Here is an 18970-nt window from a genome sequence, read left to right as displayed (position 1 = left end):
GACTCCTGCACGCCAGGCTGACGCTCAACCACTGAGCCAACCAGCCAGGGCCTCACTCCTTTTTTAAAAAACATTTTATTAAAGGATTTATTAGACTATTTTACTGAAGTATAGTTTAGATACAAAGAAGTGTTCAGAAATCAATAAAAAAAATTTTAAGGAATTTATTTATTTTTTTAAAAAAGATTTTATTTATTCAGTTTTCAGAGAGGAGAGAGAAAGAGAGAGAGAGAGAGAGAGAGAGAAAGAAAGAGAGAGAGGGGAGGAGCAGGAAGCATCAACTCCCATATGTGCCTTGACCAGGCAAGCCCAGGGTATCGAACAGGCAACCTCAGCGTTCCAGGTCGAAGCTTTATCCCACTGCGCCACCACAGGTCAGGCTAATAAATTTTTCAAAACCTGAAAAAAAAAAATTTTTTTTTCAAAACCTGTAACCAGCATACAGATTAAGAGACAGATCATAACCAGTATCACAAACCCTCCCTCCCCAAGGGTCACTGTGATCATGACTTCTTACACCTTATAGTAGGTTTACTTTTTCCCCCCATTGATTTGGAGGTGGGTAGGGAGAAAGAAGTATCAACTCTTTGTTCCACTAATTGTTTCATTTAGTTGTGTACTCATTGGTTGTGTCTTGTACATATATCTGCATAGCATACATAGTATATACTCTTTTGTGAGAGCCTTCTTTATTTCAACACTGTGTTTGAAATTCTTCCATGTTGTATATAGTTGTAGTTCTTTTATTCTCTATATGGTATTCTGTCATGTGATTGTACCACTATTTTCCACTGTACTGTTGCTGGGCATTTGGCCAGTTTCCTGTCTAGGCTGTTTCAAATAATGCTGCCATAAACATTCTTGTATGTCTTGGTGGAGGGAAGTATTCATAACTGTTTGATATATACCTGGGAGTGGAATAATATAGGGTATGCTTAAGTTTAGCCTTAGTAACATATTACAAGCAGTTTTCCAAAATCATTATACCAGTTTGCACTGCTCTCCACCAACATGATAGCTCTAGTTCTGCATCCTTGCCAGCATTCAGTATGGTCTATATTGCATTTTTTTAATGAATTATTTTAAAGCAAAATTTAGATATCATACCATTTCACCCATCAATACTTGAATTTGTATCTAACAAATAAGCTTTTAAGAAATATAACCAGCCTGACCAGGCTGTGGCACAGTGAATAGAATATTGGACTGGGACGCGGATGACCCAGGTTCGAAACCCCAAGGTCGCTGGCTTGAGTGTGGGCTCATCCGGCTTGAGTGCAGGCTCATTGGCTTGAGCCCAAAAGTCGCTGACTTGAAGCCCCAGGTCGCTGGGGCCACTCGCTCTGCTGCATCCCCCTGCACCCCCCCCCCCCCCCCCGTCAAGGCACATATGAGAAAGCAATCAATGAACAACTAAGACTAAGGAGCCGCAGTGAAGAATTGATGCTTCTCACCTCTCCCTTCCTGTCTGTCTGTCTGTCCCTATCTGTCCCCTCTCTCTGTCTCTGTCACCAAAAAAAAAGCACACACAAGAAAACAACCAGCCCTGGCCAGTTGGCTCAGTAGATAGAGCATTGAGCATTGGCCTAGCATGCAGACCTCCCGGGTTCGATCCTGGTCAAGGCACATGTGCTTCTCCTCTTTTTTCTCCCTCTTTTCTCCTCTTCTCACAGCCAGTGGCTTGATTGGCCTGAGTCTTGGCTTCAGGCACTGAGGACAGCTTGATTGATTCAAGTACCAGCTGCAGATGGTGGTTACCGGGTGGATCCTGGTCAGGGCACATGCTCCCTGAACCAACAGTCTATTTTTATATTATTCTATATTAAGAAATAATTACAAAGAGGTTTGAAGAGAGATTCACAGGAACAAACATTTTAAATATACAACACTAGCTATTGTATACATAACCAACTTGGGGGAAAAGGTAAATTAATTATGGTATGCCTATACATTGGGTAATAATGAAACTAGTAAAAATCGTGTGTAGGAGATAGAAAAATCTGTCTATCTCCCCTCTTCTCACTTAAAAACAAAACAAAACCATAACTAATCTAGCCGGATTGAACCTACAACCTTGGTGTGTTGTAACAACACTCTAACCAACTACTGGGCCAGGGTCATTTTTATGTCTTTAAATACATAAATGCATTTGTATATGTATATCTACCAAATAATATTTTTGGTTTTCTAGTGTTTTTTTTTTTTTGTTTGTTTTTTTGCATTTCTCTGAAGCTGGAAACGGGGAGGCAGTCAGACAGACTCCCGCATGCGCCCGACCGGGATCCACCCGGCACGGTGGGCGACGCTCTGCCCATCCAGGGCGTCGCTCTGCTGCAACCAGAGCCACTTCAGCGCCCGATGCAGAGGCCACAGAGCCATGCCCAGCGCCCGGGCCATCCCTGCTCCAATGGAGCCTCGGCTGCGGGAGGGGAAGAGAGAAACAGAGAGGAAGGAGAGGGGGAGGGGTGGAGAAGCAGATGGGCGCTTCTCCTGTGTGCCCTGGCCGGGAATCGAACCCGGGACCTCCACACGCCAGGCTGACGCTCCACCACTGAGCCAACCGGCCAGGGCCTCTAGTCTTTTTCTATGTACTTTTCCATAAGGTTGCTTTTATTGTATATACAACTTTGCATCCCACTTTTTTGTTGAATTTTATGTATTTTATGGATTGCATGTGTTTCTCTCTGCCTATAAAAATGTCCTACACACGATTTTTACTAGTTTCATTATTACCCAATGTATAGGCATACCATAATTAATTTACCTTTTCCCCCAAGTTGGTTATGTATACAATAGCCAGTGTTGTATATTTAAAATGTTTGTTCCTGTGAATCTCTCTTCAAACCTCTTTGTAATTATTTCTTAATATAGAATAATATAAAAATAGACTGTTGGTTCAGGGAGCATGAACTTTTTTTTTAGTTGATTTTATCTAGAGAGCAAGGATGAGAGAGAGAGAGAGAGAGAGTAGCATCAATCTGTTCCTGTAAGTGCCTAGGAACGTGCTCTAACCAATGGAGCTATCTAACCAGGGTGAGAGGATGAACATTTTTAAAGTTCTTGATGAAATGTATCCATATTGCCAGAAAATTCTTACCAGTTTATGTTTCTCCCCATTATGTATAGGTGTTCCATTTGATTTTCATATAAAAGGATAAGTGATAAAGCAAAAATTATGAATTGAGGGAAATGATCTAGTTTATAGATTCAGCCAGACTATTATTTTTCTTTTTATATACCCTGGGAGCTTTAAGACTAAAATATTAAAGTATCATTTAAATATTCTATAGTCTATGCTGTATTATTTAATTAAGGATTGGTAAAATGTATGTTTTTTACACTAGTTTAGTCAAAATACTTTTATTGAACATGTATATGTTAGGCACTGTGCTAATAAATTTGAAAATGCCTGACCAGGTGGTGGCACAGTGGATAGAGCGTCAGACTGAGACACAGAGGACCCAGGTTTGAAACCCCGAGGTCACCAACTTGAGCACAGGCTCACCTGGTTTGAGCACAGCTCCCCAGCTTGAGCCCAAGGTTGCTGGTTTGAGCAAGGGGTCGCTTGGTCTGCTGTAGCCCCCCCCTCCCATCAAGGCTCATATGAGAAAGCAATCAACAAACAACTAAGGTGCTGCAATGAAGAATTGATGCTTCTCTTCTCTCTCCCTTCCTGTCCCTATCTATCCCTGTCTGTCTCTCTCTGTCACCAAAAAAAAAAGAAATTTGAAAATAAAACCATCTTTGCACTAAAAGAGTTTACATTTGTGAGACAGACATGTGAGAACATGATCACAGTGCTCTATGCTATAATAGAAGAATGAAGAGCTGCATAAGCACAGGGTGGCTTGGCAGAAGAGGCTCCTACTCGTTTTTTCAAAACCCATCATAAGTCTGCTCTAGCAAAAGTGTTAACAAGGAGAGAATGATTACTTGTGCCCTTTGCATTCAATTGGACATTTGCCTTGTTTTCTTGGTTGCCATTTTTTCTGTACCATCCTCCTCAACTAGAATTTGGGTTCTTTGAGAAGGGGTAGTGTGCCCTTTGTCTCTGCATTTTCTCTGATACCAATCAGACTACTGCATGTTTTAGTTCAGGGAATGTTTGCAAGATGATGTGTGGTATATATAGTAACAATAAGTAGAACATGTTAAACCTTTGACTTTACCTTATTATATAGAATATACTGCTGAAAGTACTATCAGTTTGGCTGAATGATTTTTGTTTGTGGTTTCTTATAGGGGCTACTGTTCCCGTAGACAAAGACGTCTCCGGAAAACACTCAACTTCAAGATGGGGAACAGGCACAAATTCACAGGGAAAAAAGTAACTGAAGATCTTCTGACTGATAACAGGTATTGACTACTCAGTGTTAGGTGCTAAATACTTATTGCTAATACATTTATTGAACAATTAGTGTGCCAGACATTGTGCCAAACTCTTTAATTATCTTGTGTGATTTTATAGCAGCTGTGTGGAGTGGGCATTTTTACTATTGCTGTGTTATAATAAGATTAGGAAACAGGCTCAAGAGGTTCAAAAACTTGTTCAAGAACTGTGGTGAGGCCCTGGCCAGTTGGCTCAGTGGTAGAACATTTGCCTGGCATGTGGTGTCTCAGATTCGATTCCCAGTCAGGGCACACAAGAGAAGCACCCATCTGCTTCTCCATCCCTCCCCCTCTCGCTTCTCTCTCTCTCTCTCTCTCTTTTCCTCCCTCTCTTCTTCTCTTCCTCCCTTCCTCTCCCTCTCTCCCTCTTTTGCCCCCCTCTTCCTCTCCTGCAGCCATAGCTCGATTGGAGCAAGTTGGCCCCAAGCACTGAGACTGGCTCCATGTCCTCTGCCTCAGGTGCTAAAAAGAGCTTGGTTGCTGAGCAGTGGAGCAACACCCCAGATGGGCAGAGCATCGCTCCCTAGTGGGTGTGCCGGGTGGATCATGGCCAGGGCACATGTGGGAGTCTTTCTCTCCACCTCCCCTCCTCTTGCTGAATTAAGAAAAAAAAAACAACTGTGGTGGATGGTAAATGTTAAAGTCAGTGGTTAAAATCTAGTTATTGGGTAAGGTTTGTAGAATGCAAATTTCAATGTCTTAAGTGTTTGCTTAAATCAGTGTATCTTAAATCTGGCTGTGTGTAAATTATTACAGAAGAGTTCTGTGTTTCGGTGCTAAATACACCCATGCTTAGTATACTGCTCACAAAACTTAGGGGATATTTTATCGCTTCATATTCATTTTGAAGTATCCCCTATTTTTTTTAAAATTTATTTTTATTTTTTTATTTTTTTTATATATTTTTAACTTTTTTTTTATTTTTATTTTTTTAATTTTTTTTTTATTTATTCATTTTAGAGAGGAGAGGGAGAGACAGAGAGAGAGAGAGAGAGAGAGAGGAGAGACAGAGAGAGAAGGGTGGAGGAGCTGGAAGCATCAACTCCCATATGTGCCTTGACCAAGCAAGCCCAGGGTTTTGAACCGGCGACCTCAGCATTTCCAGGTCGACGCTTTATCCACTGCGCCACCACAGGTCAGGCAGTATCCCCTATTTTTGTGGGCTGTATATTTGCTGAAGAATCAAGCAACATGCATTGAAGGTCTCTAGGTCGGTTCTTCAGATTTCAGCCTGTGGGCCAAATTGGTCCTTCTGCCACCTATTCTTGTAAGTAAAGTTTTACTACAACACAGCCATACCATTTGTCTAGTATTGTTTACAGCTGGTTGTGCTATGATAACAGAGTAGTTGTGACAGAGACCATATGGCCTACAGGATCTAAAATACTTACTGTTGTGCCTTTTACAAAAAAATTTTCTGTCCTCTGGTCTAGTATATGGCCAGCAGTGAGCCAAACACCATACTGGATGTAGAAGGGTTTACAAGGCTTAGTTCTTAAACCTTGTTGACTGTGATCTTGTTGAGAGATGCTGGTCAAGTACAAAACAGGAAGCACTGCAAGATAACAAAACTGCCATATTGTGTGTCATTGACTCTTAAGAATTCTGAACTCTTGGAAGGGAGAGATTAGCTTGGGGGTTCTTAATAGGGAACCAGGAAGCCTGTGTGGAGGATGCTGAACCAGAAGGAATTGTGAGACGAAAGAACATTCTGTGTCAGGAAACATCATGCAGTGATGTACAAAAACTGTCATGTTCTGGACAGGTGTTAGCCTCCGCTTGGGCAGTGAAGGGGCTGGGAGCTTGATGTGTAGAGACAGTCAGAAAACTAGAGTACAGAGACTATGATGAGGTTAAGCAGGATGTATTGAATAAATCTGATGTGATCAAATTAGGAAGAGTCTCTTATACCAGCAAGAACCTTTTTTATTTTGGAGAAAAGCTGATGTATAAGGAAGATGAATCAGGCAGTAATTAAACAAAGATTCACCATAGTGAGGACAAAGTAGCTAACATGTTTAGGATTCAGTGAGTGCTAGGCTCTGGTCTAAGTGTGTTACTTGTATTACTGCATGGGAGAGTCAGGCACAGAAAGGTTTGTACTTTGCCCAAAGTCATGAGTGATGGCACTGAGATTCCAACCCAGACTCGAGAGGCTTTTTCTAAACCACTTCAATATATTTCTTCTTAAGGCCTTGGTTTCTAACTGGGTTGGGATGAAGGAGGTGTTAATTCAAAGGAGAGGCCAGATCATGTGCTTGGACAGCTTCTATTTGCTAAAAATTGGGAGGAGTCAGTCTGGGTTTGCCAAGTTTGAGGTGGGAGCAGGCTTTTTATTTTTTATTTTTTGATTTTAGAGAGAGAGAAAAAGAGACAGAAACATCGATCTGTTCCTGTATGTGTCCTGACCCACGATCAAACCCTTAATCTTGGCATATTGAGATGATGCTCTAACCCAGGGATGGTCAACCTTTTTATACCTACCGCCCACTTTGTATCTGTTAGTAGTAAAATTTTCTAACCGCCCCCTGGTTCCACAGTAATAGTGTTTTATAAAGTAGGGAAGTAACTTTACAAAATTTATAAAGCAGAGTTACAGCAAGTTAAAGCATATAATAATAATTACTTACCAAGTACTTAATGTCGGATTTTTGCTAAGTTTAGCAGAATAAATCTTTATAAAACAACTTACTATAGTTAAAAATATCTTTTTATTTATACTTTCGTTGCTCCGCTACGGCCCACCATGAAAGCTGAAACACCCACTAGTGGGTGGTAGGGACCAGGTTGACTACCACTACTCTACCAACTGAGCTATCCTGCCAGGACAGGGAGCAGGCTTTTCAATTAGATGTATCTGGTGGTTGGTTAGAAACCTGAGGGGGAACCTGAGTCAGGATCAGAGATGCTGATTTGGGAGTCATGGTTGATACTGTGAGACAAGTTGTTAGGAGGAGAGCCAGGGAGCATGAAGACAGAAGTTGAGAGGCTGAAAACTGCCCTGGAGAGTGCCTGAGTCTGACACTCCTGACCTTTATTGTTGAGCTCGCTCGTTCTTGTCCCTGGTTTAGATATTTGCTTCTGGTTTTGATGGATGCTGAAAGAGCCTGGAGCTATGCCATGCAGCTCAAACAGGAAGCCAACACTGAACCCCGAAAACGGTTCCACTTGTTGTCTCGCTTACGCAAGGCCGTGAAACATGCTGAGGAATTGGAGCACTTGTGTGAGAGCAATCGTGTGGATGCCAAGACCAAGTTGGAGGCTCAGGTTAGTGTTGTTTTCTTTTTTATATTTAGTGAGAGGATGAGGAGACAGAGACAGATGCCGGCATGCACCCTGACCGGGATCTACCTGGCAAGCCCACTAGGGGGCTATGCTCTGCCCCTCTAGGGCCCTTGTACTGTTGTATCCAGAGCCATTTTTTAGCACCTGAGGTGGAGGCCATGGAGCCATTCTCAGTGCCTGGGGCCAGCTCGCTCCAATTGAGCCATGAGTTCAGGAGGGGAGGGGAAGAGAGAGAGAAGTGAGAGGGGAAGGGTGGAGAAGCATATGGGGGCTTCTCCTGTGTGCCCTGAGTGGGAATCAAACCTGGGACTTCCGCACACGAGTCCAACACTCTACCACTGAGCCAACCGGCCAGGGCCAGGTTAGTGTTTTTTGTTTTGTTTTGTTTTTGTATTTTTCTGAAGTTGGAAACGGGGAGGCAGTCAGACTCCCACATGCGCCCAACCGGGATCCACCCAGCATGCCCACCAGGGGCCAATGCTCTGCCCATATGGGGCGTTGCTCTGTTGCAACCAGAGCCATTCTAGCGCTTGAAGCAGAGGCCACAGAGCCATCCTCAGCGCCCGGGCTAACTTTGCTCCAATGGAGCCTTGGCTTCAGGAGGGGAAGAAAGAGACAGAGAGGAAGGAAAGGGGGAGGGGTGGAGAAGCAGATGGGCGCTTCTCCTGTGTGCCCTGGCCGGGAATTGAACCCAGGACTCCTGCACACCAGGCCGACACTCTACCACTGAGCCAACTGGCCAGGGCCCAGGTTAGTGTTTTAACATCAGCCTTGCTTTACTGTGGAGATTAGAGATATGACTTTAAAAAGATACAGTTAAACAGCACAGAGTTTCCTAGATTATAAATTGATGGTCAGGAAAGGGGAAAAAAGTAATTTTTGTTTTGTTCTTTCGTCGTTTTTTTAGTAATCTTGGTTTTTCAAGGTGAAGTTCATGTCTTTTGTTTTTGAGCTCTTGGTTTTTAATAATTAGCTCTAACTTTTAAAGAAAGCTCACGTTTCTTTTGACATGTAGATGAAAGCTTTCATTTTGTATTTGGAAAAGTTTACATGATAAGAATTTTTTCAAATGAATTTTTTAAAAAGTTTGTATTCAACTTTTGATATTTATGTTACTGCCCAGAAACTGGTTTTAAGTCAAATTAAGAAAACAAATTTTCTTTATTTTGAAGTTCTCTCCTGGAAATAAATGAATGGCAACAAATTACTGTATATCACATTTGATTAGTGAAAAGTTTTTCTCTTTTAAAGGCAACCTGAATATCTATATTCTTTTTTATTTATTAATTTTTAGAAAGAGAAACATCAATTTGTTGTTTCACTTTTGTGTGCATCCATTGGTTGCTACTTATGTGTGCCCTGACCGAGGATCAAACCTGCAACATTGGTATATTGGGACGACTAACCAACTGAGCTACTTGGTCAGGGCTCTTCTTGAAACCCAGGTTTGAAGCAGGTAGAGGAGGCTGAGCTGTAACACTAGTCCTTGGGTACTGAAGCAGTTTCTCTTCCCCTGTTTCCCTCCAGGCTTACACGGCTTACCTCTCAGGAATGCTCCGTTTTGAACATCAAGAGTGGAAAGCTGCCATTGAGGCTTTTAACAAATGCAAGTGAGTTCTTCGATCCAAAGGCTGAGGCCAGCTTTGATTCTAAATAGTCACATTCCTTCAAGCTGCAGATCAGCTGATGACTGTGTCTGTGGAAGTTAGTACTGTACAACTTCTTGTTTTTCTTCCCTTTGGAAATGTTGATTATCCTCTTATGTGCCAGTTCTGGTGGTTGGTAAAAGGGCCTCAAAGTCCTGTGTTTTGTTTTTACCCACTGTGTTTCTGTGGGTTCATTTTCTTTAAGTAAGTCTGCTGTGAAACCTGGTATTTCTCCTTGCAGAACTATCTATGAGAAGCTCGCCAGTGCTTTCACGGAAGAGTTGGCCGTGCTGTACCACCAGCGTGTGGAAGAGATCTCGCCCAACATCCGCTACTGTGCATACAACATTGGTGAGCAGGGGCTGTGCCGAGCACTGCTGGCTGCTGGGTGGTCGCGCTCAGAGAGCCTGGAACTTATGTCACTTTCTTCCCTTTTCCTCCCATCCATCCTTGACAAGGGTTTTGGTTGATGAGAAAGGTAGAACTGTCAGGCAGATCTGCTCATAGTCACGGAAAGCAACGTCTTGGCTTTCATTTCTACCCTGCTGTCTTCTGTACCCCTGTGAGCTTTGTACAGGACTGGGAGTCACTGCTCTGCTTGTGGAGGGAGCTCCTTCACGTCAGAGTTGAACCTAGTGGCTTTGGAGAGGACAGACCAGACCAGACCCTTAAGGATTTCCCACTGTGTCTCTCTTGTTTTCAGGGGACCAGTCAGCTATCAATGAACTCATGCAGATGAGACTGAGGTCTGGGGGCACCGAGGGTCTCCTGGCTGAAAAATTGGAGGTAATCTAGTATGTATATTTTTGTGAAGAGTCTTGTATTTAAAAAAGCCGAGGAAAAGAAATAATCTGTAATCTCATCACCCAATATAATTGCTATTAATATATGCATACTTATATGTATATATTTTTAGTAAAAAACTCAAAAGATAGGGAAGAAATGGAATCATGTAGGTTACCACCCAGAGGTAACTGCTATCAATGATTTGACAATTATCTTGTAGGGGAAAAAGCCATGTATTTTATAAAGATTTTTTTTTTTTTAATTTATTATAGAGAGGGGAAAGAGAGAGAGAAAGAAGGGGGGAGGAGCAGAAAGCATCAACTCCCATATGTGCCTTGACCAGGCAAGCCCAGGGTTTTGAACCGGCAACCTCAGCATTTCCAGGTTGACACTTTATCCACTGCGCCACCACAGGTCAGGCAAGCCATGTATTTTAAACATGGAATCTCAATATACACTACTTAGTAACATTCTTTTAAAATATAATGTTACATGCCTTTTTTTTTTCCATTTCAATAAATACATTTTCACATCATCTTTATTTATTTATTTATTTATTTATTTATTTATTTTTAATTTATTCATTTTAGAGAGGGGGGGAGGAGCTGGAAGCATCAACTCCCATATGTGCCTTGACCAGGCAAGCCCAGGGTTTTTTTTTGTTGTTTTTTTTTTCCTGAAGCTGGAAACGGGGAGAGACAGTCAGACAGACTCCCGCATGTGCCCGACCGGGATCCACCCGGCACGGCCACCATGGGGCGACGCTTTGCCCACCAGGGGGCGATGCTCTGCCCCTCCGGGGCGTCGCTCTGCCGTGACCAGAGCCACTCTAGCGCCTGGGGCAGAGGCCAAGGAGCCATCCCCAGTGCCCGGGCCATCTTTGCTCCAATGGAGCCTTGGCTGCAGGAGGGGAAGAGAGAGACAGAGAGGAGGGAAGTGGGGGAGGGGTGGAGAAGCAAATGGGCGCTTCTCCTATGTGCCCTGGCCGGGAATCGAACCTGGGTCCCCCGCACGCCAGGCCGACGCTCTACCGCTGAGCCAACCGGCCAGAAGCCCAGGGTTTTGAACCGGCAGCCTCAGCGTTTTCAGGTCGACGCTTTATCCACTGTGCCACCACAGGTCAGGCTATTTATTTTTTTGACAGGGAGAGAGAGGGACAGATAGGGATAGACAGGAAGGGAGAGAGATGAGAAGCATCAGTTCTTCATTGTGACTCCTTAGTTATTCATTGATTGCTTTCTCATATGTGCCTTGATGGAGGGGGCGCCTATAGCACAGCAAGTGACCCTTTCTTCAAGCCAGCAACCATGGGGTCATACCTATGATCCCACGCTCATGCCAGTGACCCTGTACTCAAGCTGGTGAGCCCATGTTCAAGCTGGCAATCTCTGGGTTTCAAATGTGGGTCCTCACTGGCCCAGTCTGATGCTCTATCCACTACGTCACCGCCTCGTCATCATCTTTTTTATTTGAGTACTTCACGGTTGTTAAGTGGTGAACAGTCTTACCACTAATATCTATATCCCCAGTTGTTGTACACATTCTTAGTTATTTTCTTAGAGTAAATTGCTAAAAGTGGAATTGAATGTTTGGGAAGGTTTTGATACATATTGACAATTATTTTTTAAGTTCTCCTGGTGTATACAGGCATGCTTTTCTCCTTACACCCTTAGCAGAACTTAGTGATGGCCTTTTTTTTTTTTTTTCCAGGACAGAGAGAGAGTCAGAGAGAGGGATAGACAGGGACAGACAGATAGGAAAGGAGAGAGATGAGAAGCATCAATGATCAGTTTCTCGTTGCGATACCTTAGTTGTTCATTGATTACTTTCTCATATGTGCCTTGACTGTAGGCCTTCAGCAGACCGAGTGATTTTAGGGACCTTAGGTCCGGGCTGGTGAGCTTTTTTTGCTCAACCCAGATGAGCTCGTGCTCAAGCTGGCAACCTCTGGGTCTCGAACCTGGGTCTTCCGCATCCCAGTCCGACACTCTATCCAGTGCGCCACCACCTGGTCAGGCGTGATAGCCTTTTTAACCTCCTCTTTTGTCCTCTTAAAATTTGAGTTCTGTAAGCCAAGATATATTATATCAAGGAGGAATTTAAATATAAATTTGAATATACTCTATAAGGTATAATATGTTGGTTATAGAAAGAGACAAATAGTGATTTCTACTTATTTCACTGTGGTCACTTATATTCATCAGTTAAAGCTTGAACTTTTTTTTTTTTTTTTTAGATTTCATTTATTCATTTTGGAGAGAGAGAGAAGAGAGAGAGATAAGGGGGGGAGGAGCAGGAAGCATCAACTCCCATAGGTGCCTTGACTAGACACCCAGGGTTTTGAACCAGCGACCTCAGCACTCCAGGTCAACACTTTACCAACTTCACCACCACAGGTCAGGCCAAAGCTTAAATTTTCTTAATCTATCTTCTAGGCTTTGATCACTCAGACTCGAGCCAAACAGGCAGCCACCATGAGTGAAGTGGAATGGAGAGGGAGAACGGTCCCAGTGAAGATTGACAAAGTGAGGATCTTTTTGTTGGGATTGGCTGATAACGAGGCAGCCATTGCTCAGGTAAAGAGGAAGTACCTATTCTCCTCTGTGTATGTGAAGAGGTGTATGTTTGTTTGTTTAAGATGTAGTATTTTATTGGTGTTTAATAATAATAATAAATAATCACACAAAAAAATTATCTTAATGCTGTTGGAGATTTGGTAACAGTCTCAAGATGCACCTTTTTGAATAAAGTTATTTGAAAAGCCAAGTTTATAAAGGAGATGTTATGTTTAAAGGGCAAGAAATCTACGATGACAGTCATCAACATAAAAATGGGGCAATAAGAGATTGACCTAAGGTAAGGGGTTAACTTTTGGCCCAGCAGGTGGTGCAGCAGCTTAGCTGTTATATTCCTCCAGTTGTGATCTCTTGTTCTAGCCCTCTAGCCCTAAAGGGACACCCTCTTCTTCCTGGACCTTTTGAGGAGAGCCTAGCTAAGCCAGAATATCTTGTTTGATGTGTGATATATATGTACTATTCATGCAAAGCTGCTTACTGACATAATTGTTGCCTGTTTGTGGCTGTGAACAACCAAGTGAATTTTAAAAGATGAGATCCTGGTGCTCTTGGTTGGTACACAGCAGACAGTGATTAAGGCACTTTTTTTTTTTTTTTTTTTTAATTTATTCATTTTAGAGAAGAGAGGAGAGACAGAGAGAGAGAAGGGGGGAGGAGCTGGAAGCATCAACTCCCATATGTGCCTTGACCAGGCAAGCCCAGGGTTTTGAACCGGCGACCTCAGCATTTCCAAGTCGATGCTTTATCCACTGCGCCACCACAGCTCAGGCGATTAAGGCACTTTTTAGAGTTCCTCTTATATGAGGTGAAGAGCATCTAAAAAAAAAAAAAAAAGCCCGACTGCTCAGTGTGTCTACAGCCTCCCCAAGGACCAGTGGTGTTTCTTTCAAGAGACTCCATGATAAGCTGTTGACCCTGAATAATTTGCTTATCAGGGTGCTTTGTTAGTTGTGCTAATGAGTTGTTTTAAGCATCCAAACTTTTCAGTGACTTGTTCCAGAATAGCTACTTTGGATTGAAGACAGTTTTCGATGATTGAATTTCCTGTGCCTTTCTCTGTTTTTCATTTGCCCCTCTCATTTCCTTTTATTTGCTTAAAGAGCAGAAGACTAGAACAATCCCAGAAAGTTTGTTTGTTTGTTTTAACTTAGAGACTGAGAATCTTTTCCTGAGAGCATTTCATCAGACTATAGTGAGGCAGAATCTCTTCTGGACTAGGGCTTTGGTAGCAATAACCATTTAGATTATGTAATTGCGTTATGTTGTTTTAACATGCTTCGTGCTGGAAGAAAAGCATCTGCCATCAGTGGTAACAGGTCAAGAATTTCAGCTACACAAGGGGTGGGGAGAGGCCCACAGAGGCAAATTAAATGGGGGCTCCTTAGGAATGGGGCTGCAGACCTATATCAGATAAAGGGCAAGAAAAGCCCTTTTTATTAGTTTTAAAAGTTATTCAGGGCCCTGGCCGATTGGCTCAGTGGTAGAGTGTCATCCCAGTGTGTAGAAGTCCTGAGTTCAATCCCGGTCAGGGCACACAGGAGAAGTGCCCATCTGCTTCTCCACCCCTCCCCCTCTCCTTCCTCTCTGTCTCTCTCTTCCCTTCCCGCAGCCAAGGCTCCATTGGAGCAAAGTTGGCTCAGGCGCTGAGGATGGCTCCATGGTCTCTGCCTCAGGTGCTAGAATGGCTCTGACTGCAGCAGAGCAATGCCCCCTGGTGGGCATGCCAGGTAGATCCCTGTCAGGTGCATGCGGGAATGTCTGACTGCCTCCCTGCTTCTAACTTTGGAAAAATACAAAAATAAAAAGTTATTCAGGATCCTGGCCAGTTGGCCCAGTGGTAGAGTATCCACCCAGCATGTGGAAGTCCCAGGTTTGATTTCTGGTCAGGGCACATAGGAGAAGTGACCATCTGCTTCTTCCACCCCCACCCCCCCCAATCTCTCTCTTTCTCTTCCCCTCCTGTAGCCATGGCTTGAATGGTTGATCAAAGTTGGGAATTGGCAAGCAAAGTTGGCTCAGGTGCTGAGGATGGTTCCATGCCTCACCTCAGGTGCTAAAATAGCTCAGTTGCCAAGCAACAGAGCAATGGCCCAGACAGGCAGAGCATCTCCTGGTAGGGGACTTGCCAGGGGGCTTGCCGGTGGATTCTGTCAGGGCGCATGTGGGAGTCTGTCTCTGCCTCCCCACTTCTCACTTAATAATAATAATAATAATAAAAAGTTACTCAGCTTAAAGTTTAGAAAACATAAATGATGTTTTAAGATATCAATCTGGCCCTGGCTGGTTGGCTCAGCGGTAGAGCGTCGGCCTAGCGTGCGGAGGACCCGGGTTCGATTCCCGGCCAGGGCACACAGGAGAAGCACCCATTTGCTTCTCCACCCCTCCGCTGCACTTTCCTCTCTGTCTCTCTCTTCCCCTCCCGCAGCCAAGGCTCCATTGGAGCAAAGATGGCCCGGGCGCTGGGGATGGCTCTGTGGCCTCTGCCTCAGGCGCTAGAGTGGCTCTGGTCGCAACATGGCGACGCCCAGGATGGGCAGAGCATCGCCCCCTGGTGGGCAGAGCGTCGCCCCTGGTGGGCGTGCCGGGTGGATCCCGGTCGGGCGCATGCGGGAGTCTGTCTGACTTGTCTCTCTCTGTTTCCAGCTTCAGAAAAATGAAAAAAAAAAAAAAAAATATATCAATCTGTAGTCTCACTTCCCATATACTTTCATTGTACTAAAATATTATATTGTACTAAAAAAAACCCCTCTTTGTTTTAGTCTTTTTTGTATTCATGAAATGTTACATGTTTTTTGCTTGTTGGAATTACACTGAGATACAGTTTTGTATCCTGTCTTTATTAACATTTTGTAAGGATTTTTTTTTAAATTTATTTATTTTTTACAGAGACAGAGAGTGAGTCAGAGAGAGGAATAGATAGGGACAGACAGACAGGAACGGAGAGAGATGAGAAGCATCAATGATCAGTTTCTCGTTGCGACACCTTAGTTGTTCATTGATTGCTTTCTCATATGTGCCTTGACCGTGGGCCTTCAGCAGACCCAGTAACCCCTTGCTGGAGCCAGCAACCTTGGATTCAAGTTGGTGGGCTTTTGCTCAAACCAGATGAGCCCGCACTCAAGCTGGCGACCTCGGGGTTTCAAACCTGGGTCCTCTGCATCCCAGTCCAATGCTCTATCCACTGCGCCACTGCTTGGTCAGGCCATTTTGTAAGGATTTTTGATGTTCTCACCTGGTCATCTGGACAGAGACACCACAGTGATGAGCAAAAGAGGGTAATGATCCTTAACGTCCTAGATATACTGCCTGATGCATTTATGCTTTTATTTTTTTAACCTTACAAGAGGGGCAACACTCAACACTGTCATTTTAAAGATGGGAAATGTGTCTCAGGAGACTATATAACTTGCCTGCAGCCATATGCCTGATAGAAGGGAATGCTTGCATTTAAAACCATACCCTTTTTTTTTTTTTTAATTTTTTAAATTTTTTTTTTTTTACAGGGACAGAGAGTCAGAGAGAGAGAGAGATAGGGACAGACAGACAGACAGAAACGGAGAGAGATGAGAAGCATCAATCATCAGTTTTTCGTTGTGACACCTTTAGTTGTTCATTGATTGCTTTCTCATATGCGCCCTGACCGCGGGCCTTCAGCAGACTGAGTAACCCCTTGCTGAAGCCAGCGACCTTGGGTCCAAGTTGGTGAGCTTTTGCTCAAAACAGATGAGCCCTTGCTCAAGCTGGCGACCGCAGGGTCTCGAACCTGGGTCTTCTGCATCCCAGTCCGACGCTCTATCCACTGCGCCACTGCCTGGTCAGGCTAAAACCATACCCTTTTTGCCTGACCTGTGGTGGCGCAGTGGATAAAGCATCGACCTGGAAATGCTGAGGTCGCCGGTTCGAAACCCTGGGCTTGCCTGGTCAAGGCACATATGGGAGTTGGTGCTTCCAGCTCCTTCCCCCGTCTCTCTTCTCTCTCTCTCTCTCTCTCTCTCCCTCTCTCTCTCCTCTCTAAAATAAATAAATAAAATAAAAATTAAAAAAAAATAAATGAGGCCCTGGCCGGTTGGCTCAGCGGTAGAGCGTCGGCCTGGCGTGAGGGGGACCCGGGTTTGATTCCCGGCCAGGGCACATAGGAGAAGCGCCCATTTGCTTTTCCACCCCCACCCCCTCCTTCTTCTCTGTCTCTTTCTTCCCCTCCCGCAGCCAAGGCTCCATTGGAGCAAGGATGGCCCAGGCGCTGGGGATGGCTCCTTGGCCTCTGCCCCAGGCGCTAAAGTGGCTCTGGTTGCGGCAGAGCGTCGCCCCAGAGGGGCAGAGCATCGCCCCCTGGTGGGCAGAGCATCGCCCCTGGTGGGCTTGCCGGGTGGATCCCGGTCGGCCGCATGCAGGAGTCTGTCTGACTGTCTCTCCCCGTTTCCAGCTTCAGAAAAATACAAAAAAAATAAATTAATTAATTAATTTAAAAAAATAAATAAATGAAATAAAACCTACCCTTTTGTCTCCAAAACTCGTTTCTTGAATTTTTCCACAAATCCTGTTAGATTCATGAGGAAGGCTAGGAACAGGGTCATTTAATTTGGCTTTGGCGAATAGCTAAATGTCATTTTACTTCAAGTACACAACCAGGATCGTGGGTCCCTGGTAAAGACTTGAATAAGCACAGCCTTCAGTGAAACAAATAGTCCTTGGCAGAGGAGTCATATTCATTGAGCAGTTAGTAGGGGAGGCATGTTTCCCACGTGGGAGTAGAGGGTGTAGGGGCATTTTTTCTAAATTTATCTTTCTTTTGTTTCTTATAAATAAAGAATTAAAATCTGTATTTGGGGAGGTCTTTTGCCTTATTTATAAAATAATTCCACTTCAGCTAAATTAGACTGAGGGAAAACATTTTAAATTTGTACGTGAAGCCATTGCTTTTAAAATTGGAGATCATTTCAATCATGTGGTGACTGGTTGAGTTTTGTGCAACCAGTCGTTTTTAAAAGGATTACTCTCAACTTGAGATTTGGTATAGTTTAGTGTCCCCAACCCCTGGGCCGCGGACCGGTGCCGGTCCGTGGGCCATTTGGTACCAATCCGCAGAGAAAGAATAAATAACTTACATTATTTCCATTTTATTTATATTTAAGTCTGAACAATGTTTTATTTTTAAAAGAGTATTATTTATTTATTTATTTTTTTACAGAGAGAAAGAGTCAGTGAGAGGGATAGACAGGGACAGACAGACAGGAACGGAGAGATGAGAAGCATCAATCATTAGTTTTTATTTGCGCATTGCGACACTTCAGTTCATTGAATGCCTTCTCACATGTGCCTTGACTGTGGGGCTACAGCAGACCGAGGAACCCCCTGCTCGAGCCTGCGACCCTGGGTCCAAGCTGGTGAGCTTTTGCTCTAACCAGATGAGCCTGCACTCAAGTTGGCGACCTCGGGGTCTCGAACTCAGGTCCTCCACATCCCAGTCCAACGCTCTATCCACTGTGCCACTGCCTGGTCAGGCCGATGTTTTATTTTTAAAAAATGACCAGATTCCCTGTTACATCGTCTAAGACAGGGGTCCCCAAACTACGACCCGCGGGCCGCATGCAGCCCCCTGAGGCCATTTATCCGGCCCCCACCGCACTTCCGGAAGGGGCACCTCTTTCATTCGTGGTCAGTGAGAGGAGCATAGTTCCCATTGAAATACTGGTCAGTTTGTTGATTTAAATTTATTTGTTCTTTATTTTAAATATTGTATTTTTTCTCATTTTGTATTTTTACTTTAAAATAAGATATGTGCAGTGTGCATAGGGATTTGTTCATAGTTTTTTTAATAGTCTGGCCCTCCAGTGGTCTGGGGGACAGTGAACTGGCCCCCTGTGTAAAAAGTTTGGGGACCCCTGGTCTAAGACTCACTCTTGACGCTTGTCTCGGTCACATGATAAATTTATCCATCCCACCCTAAAGGCTGGTCCGTGAAAATATTTTCTGACATTAAACCTGTCCGTGGCCCAAAAAAGGTTGGGGACCACTGGTATAGTTGACAGGATGACTTCTCAATGTCCAGGTCATAGCCATCCCATCTGAGGCAGTACTGTATTGGCAAAAATTTTGGTAATATTGGTAAGAAAACACAGCAACATTATTCCAACCTTGAATAGATTGAAAAAAAGAAAATACTTGCCCTAGATGGGTACCTCGGTCGGTTGGAGGGTCATCCTGGTGCACTGGGGTTGTGAATTCGATTCCTGGTAAGGGCACATGCAGGAAACAACCAATGACTGCATAAATAAGTGGAATAATAAA

The 18970-nt window shown here is 43.9% G+C and overlaps 1 protein-coding gene across 2 annotated transcripts in view; it reads left to right on the top strand.

Moving 5' to 3' along the window:
- SRP68 (signal recognition particle 68) overlaps nt 1–18970 on the top strand; it is a 46890-nt gene that overhangs the window by 5096 nt on the left and 22824 nt on the right. For both annotated transcript variants that reach the window (XM_066381261.1, XM_066381260.1), the window contains exons 3-8: nt 4243–4356; nt 7461–7656; nt 9202–9284; nt 9562–9671; nt 10024–10106; nt 12542–12682. In XM_066381261.1, coding sequence (XP_066237358.1) covers nt 4243–4356; nt 7461–7656; nt 9202–9284; nt 9562–9671; nt 10024–10106; nt 12542–12682 — 727 coding nt within the window. The remainder of the gene's footprint in view (nt 1–4242; nt 4357–7460; nt 7657–9201; nt 9285–9561; nt 9672–10023; nt 10107–12541; nt 12683–18970) is intronic.

This window comes from Saccopteryx leptura, chromosome 4 (genome assembly GCF_036850995.1).
Source record: "Saccopteryx leptura isolate mSacLep1 chromosome 4, mSacLep1_pri_phased_curated, whole genome shotgun sequence".
Classification (NCBI taxonomy): Eukaryota; Metazoa; Chordata; class Mammalia; order Chiroptera; family Emballonuridae; genus Saccopteryx; species Saccopteryx leptura.
The sequence above is the reverse complement of the archived record's forward strand: the minus strand, read 5'-3'. Positions and strand labels throughout refer to the sequence as shown.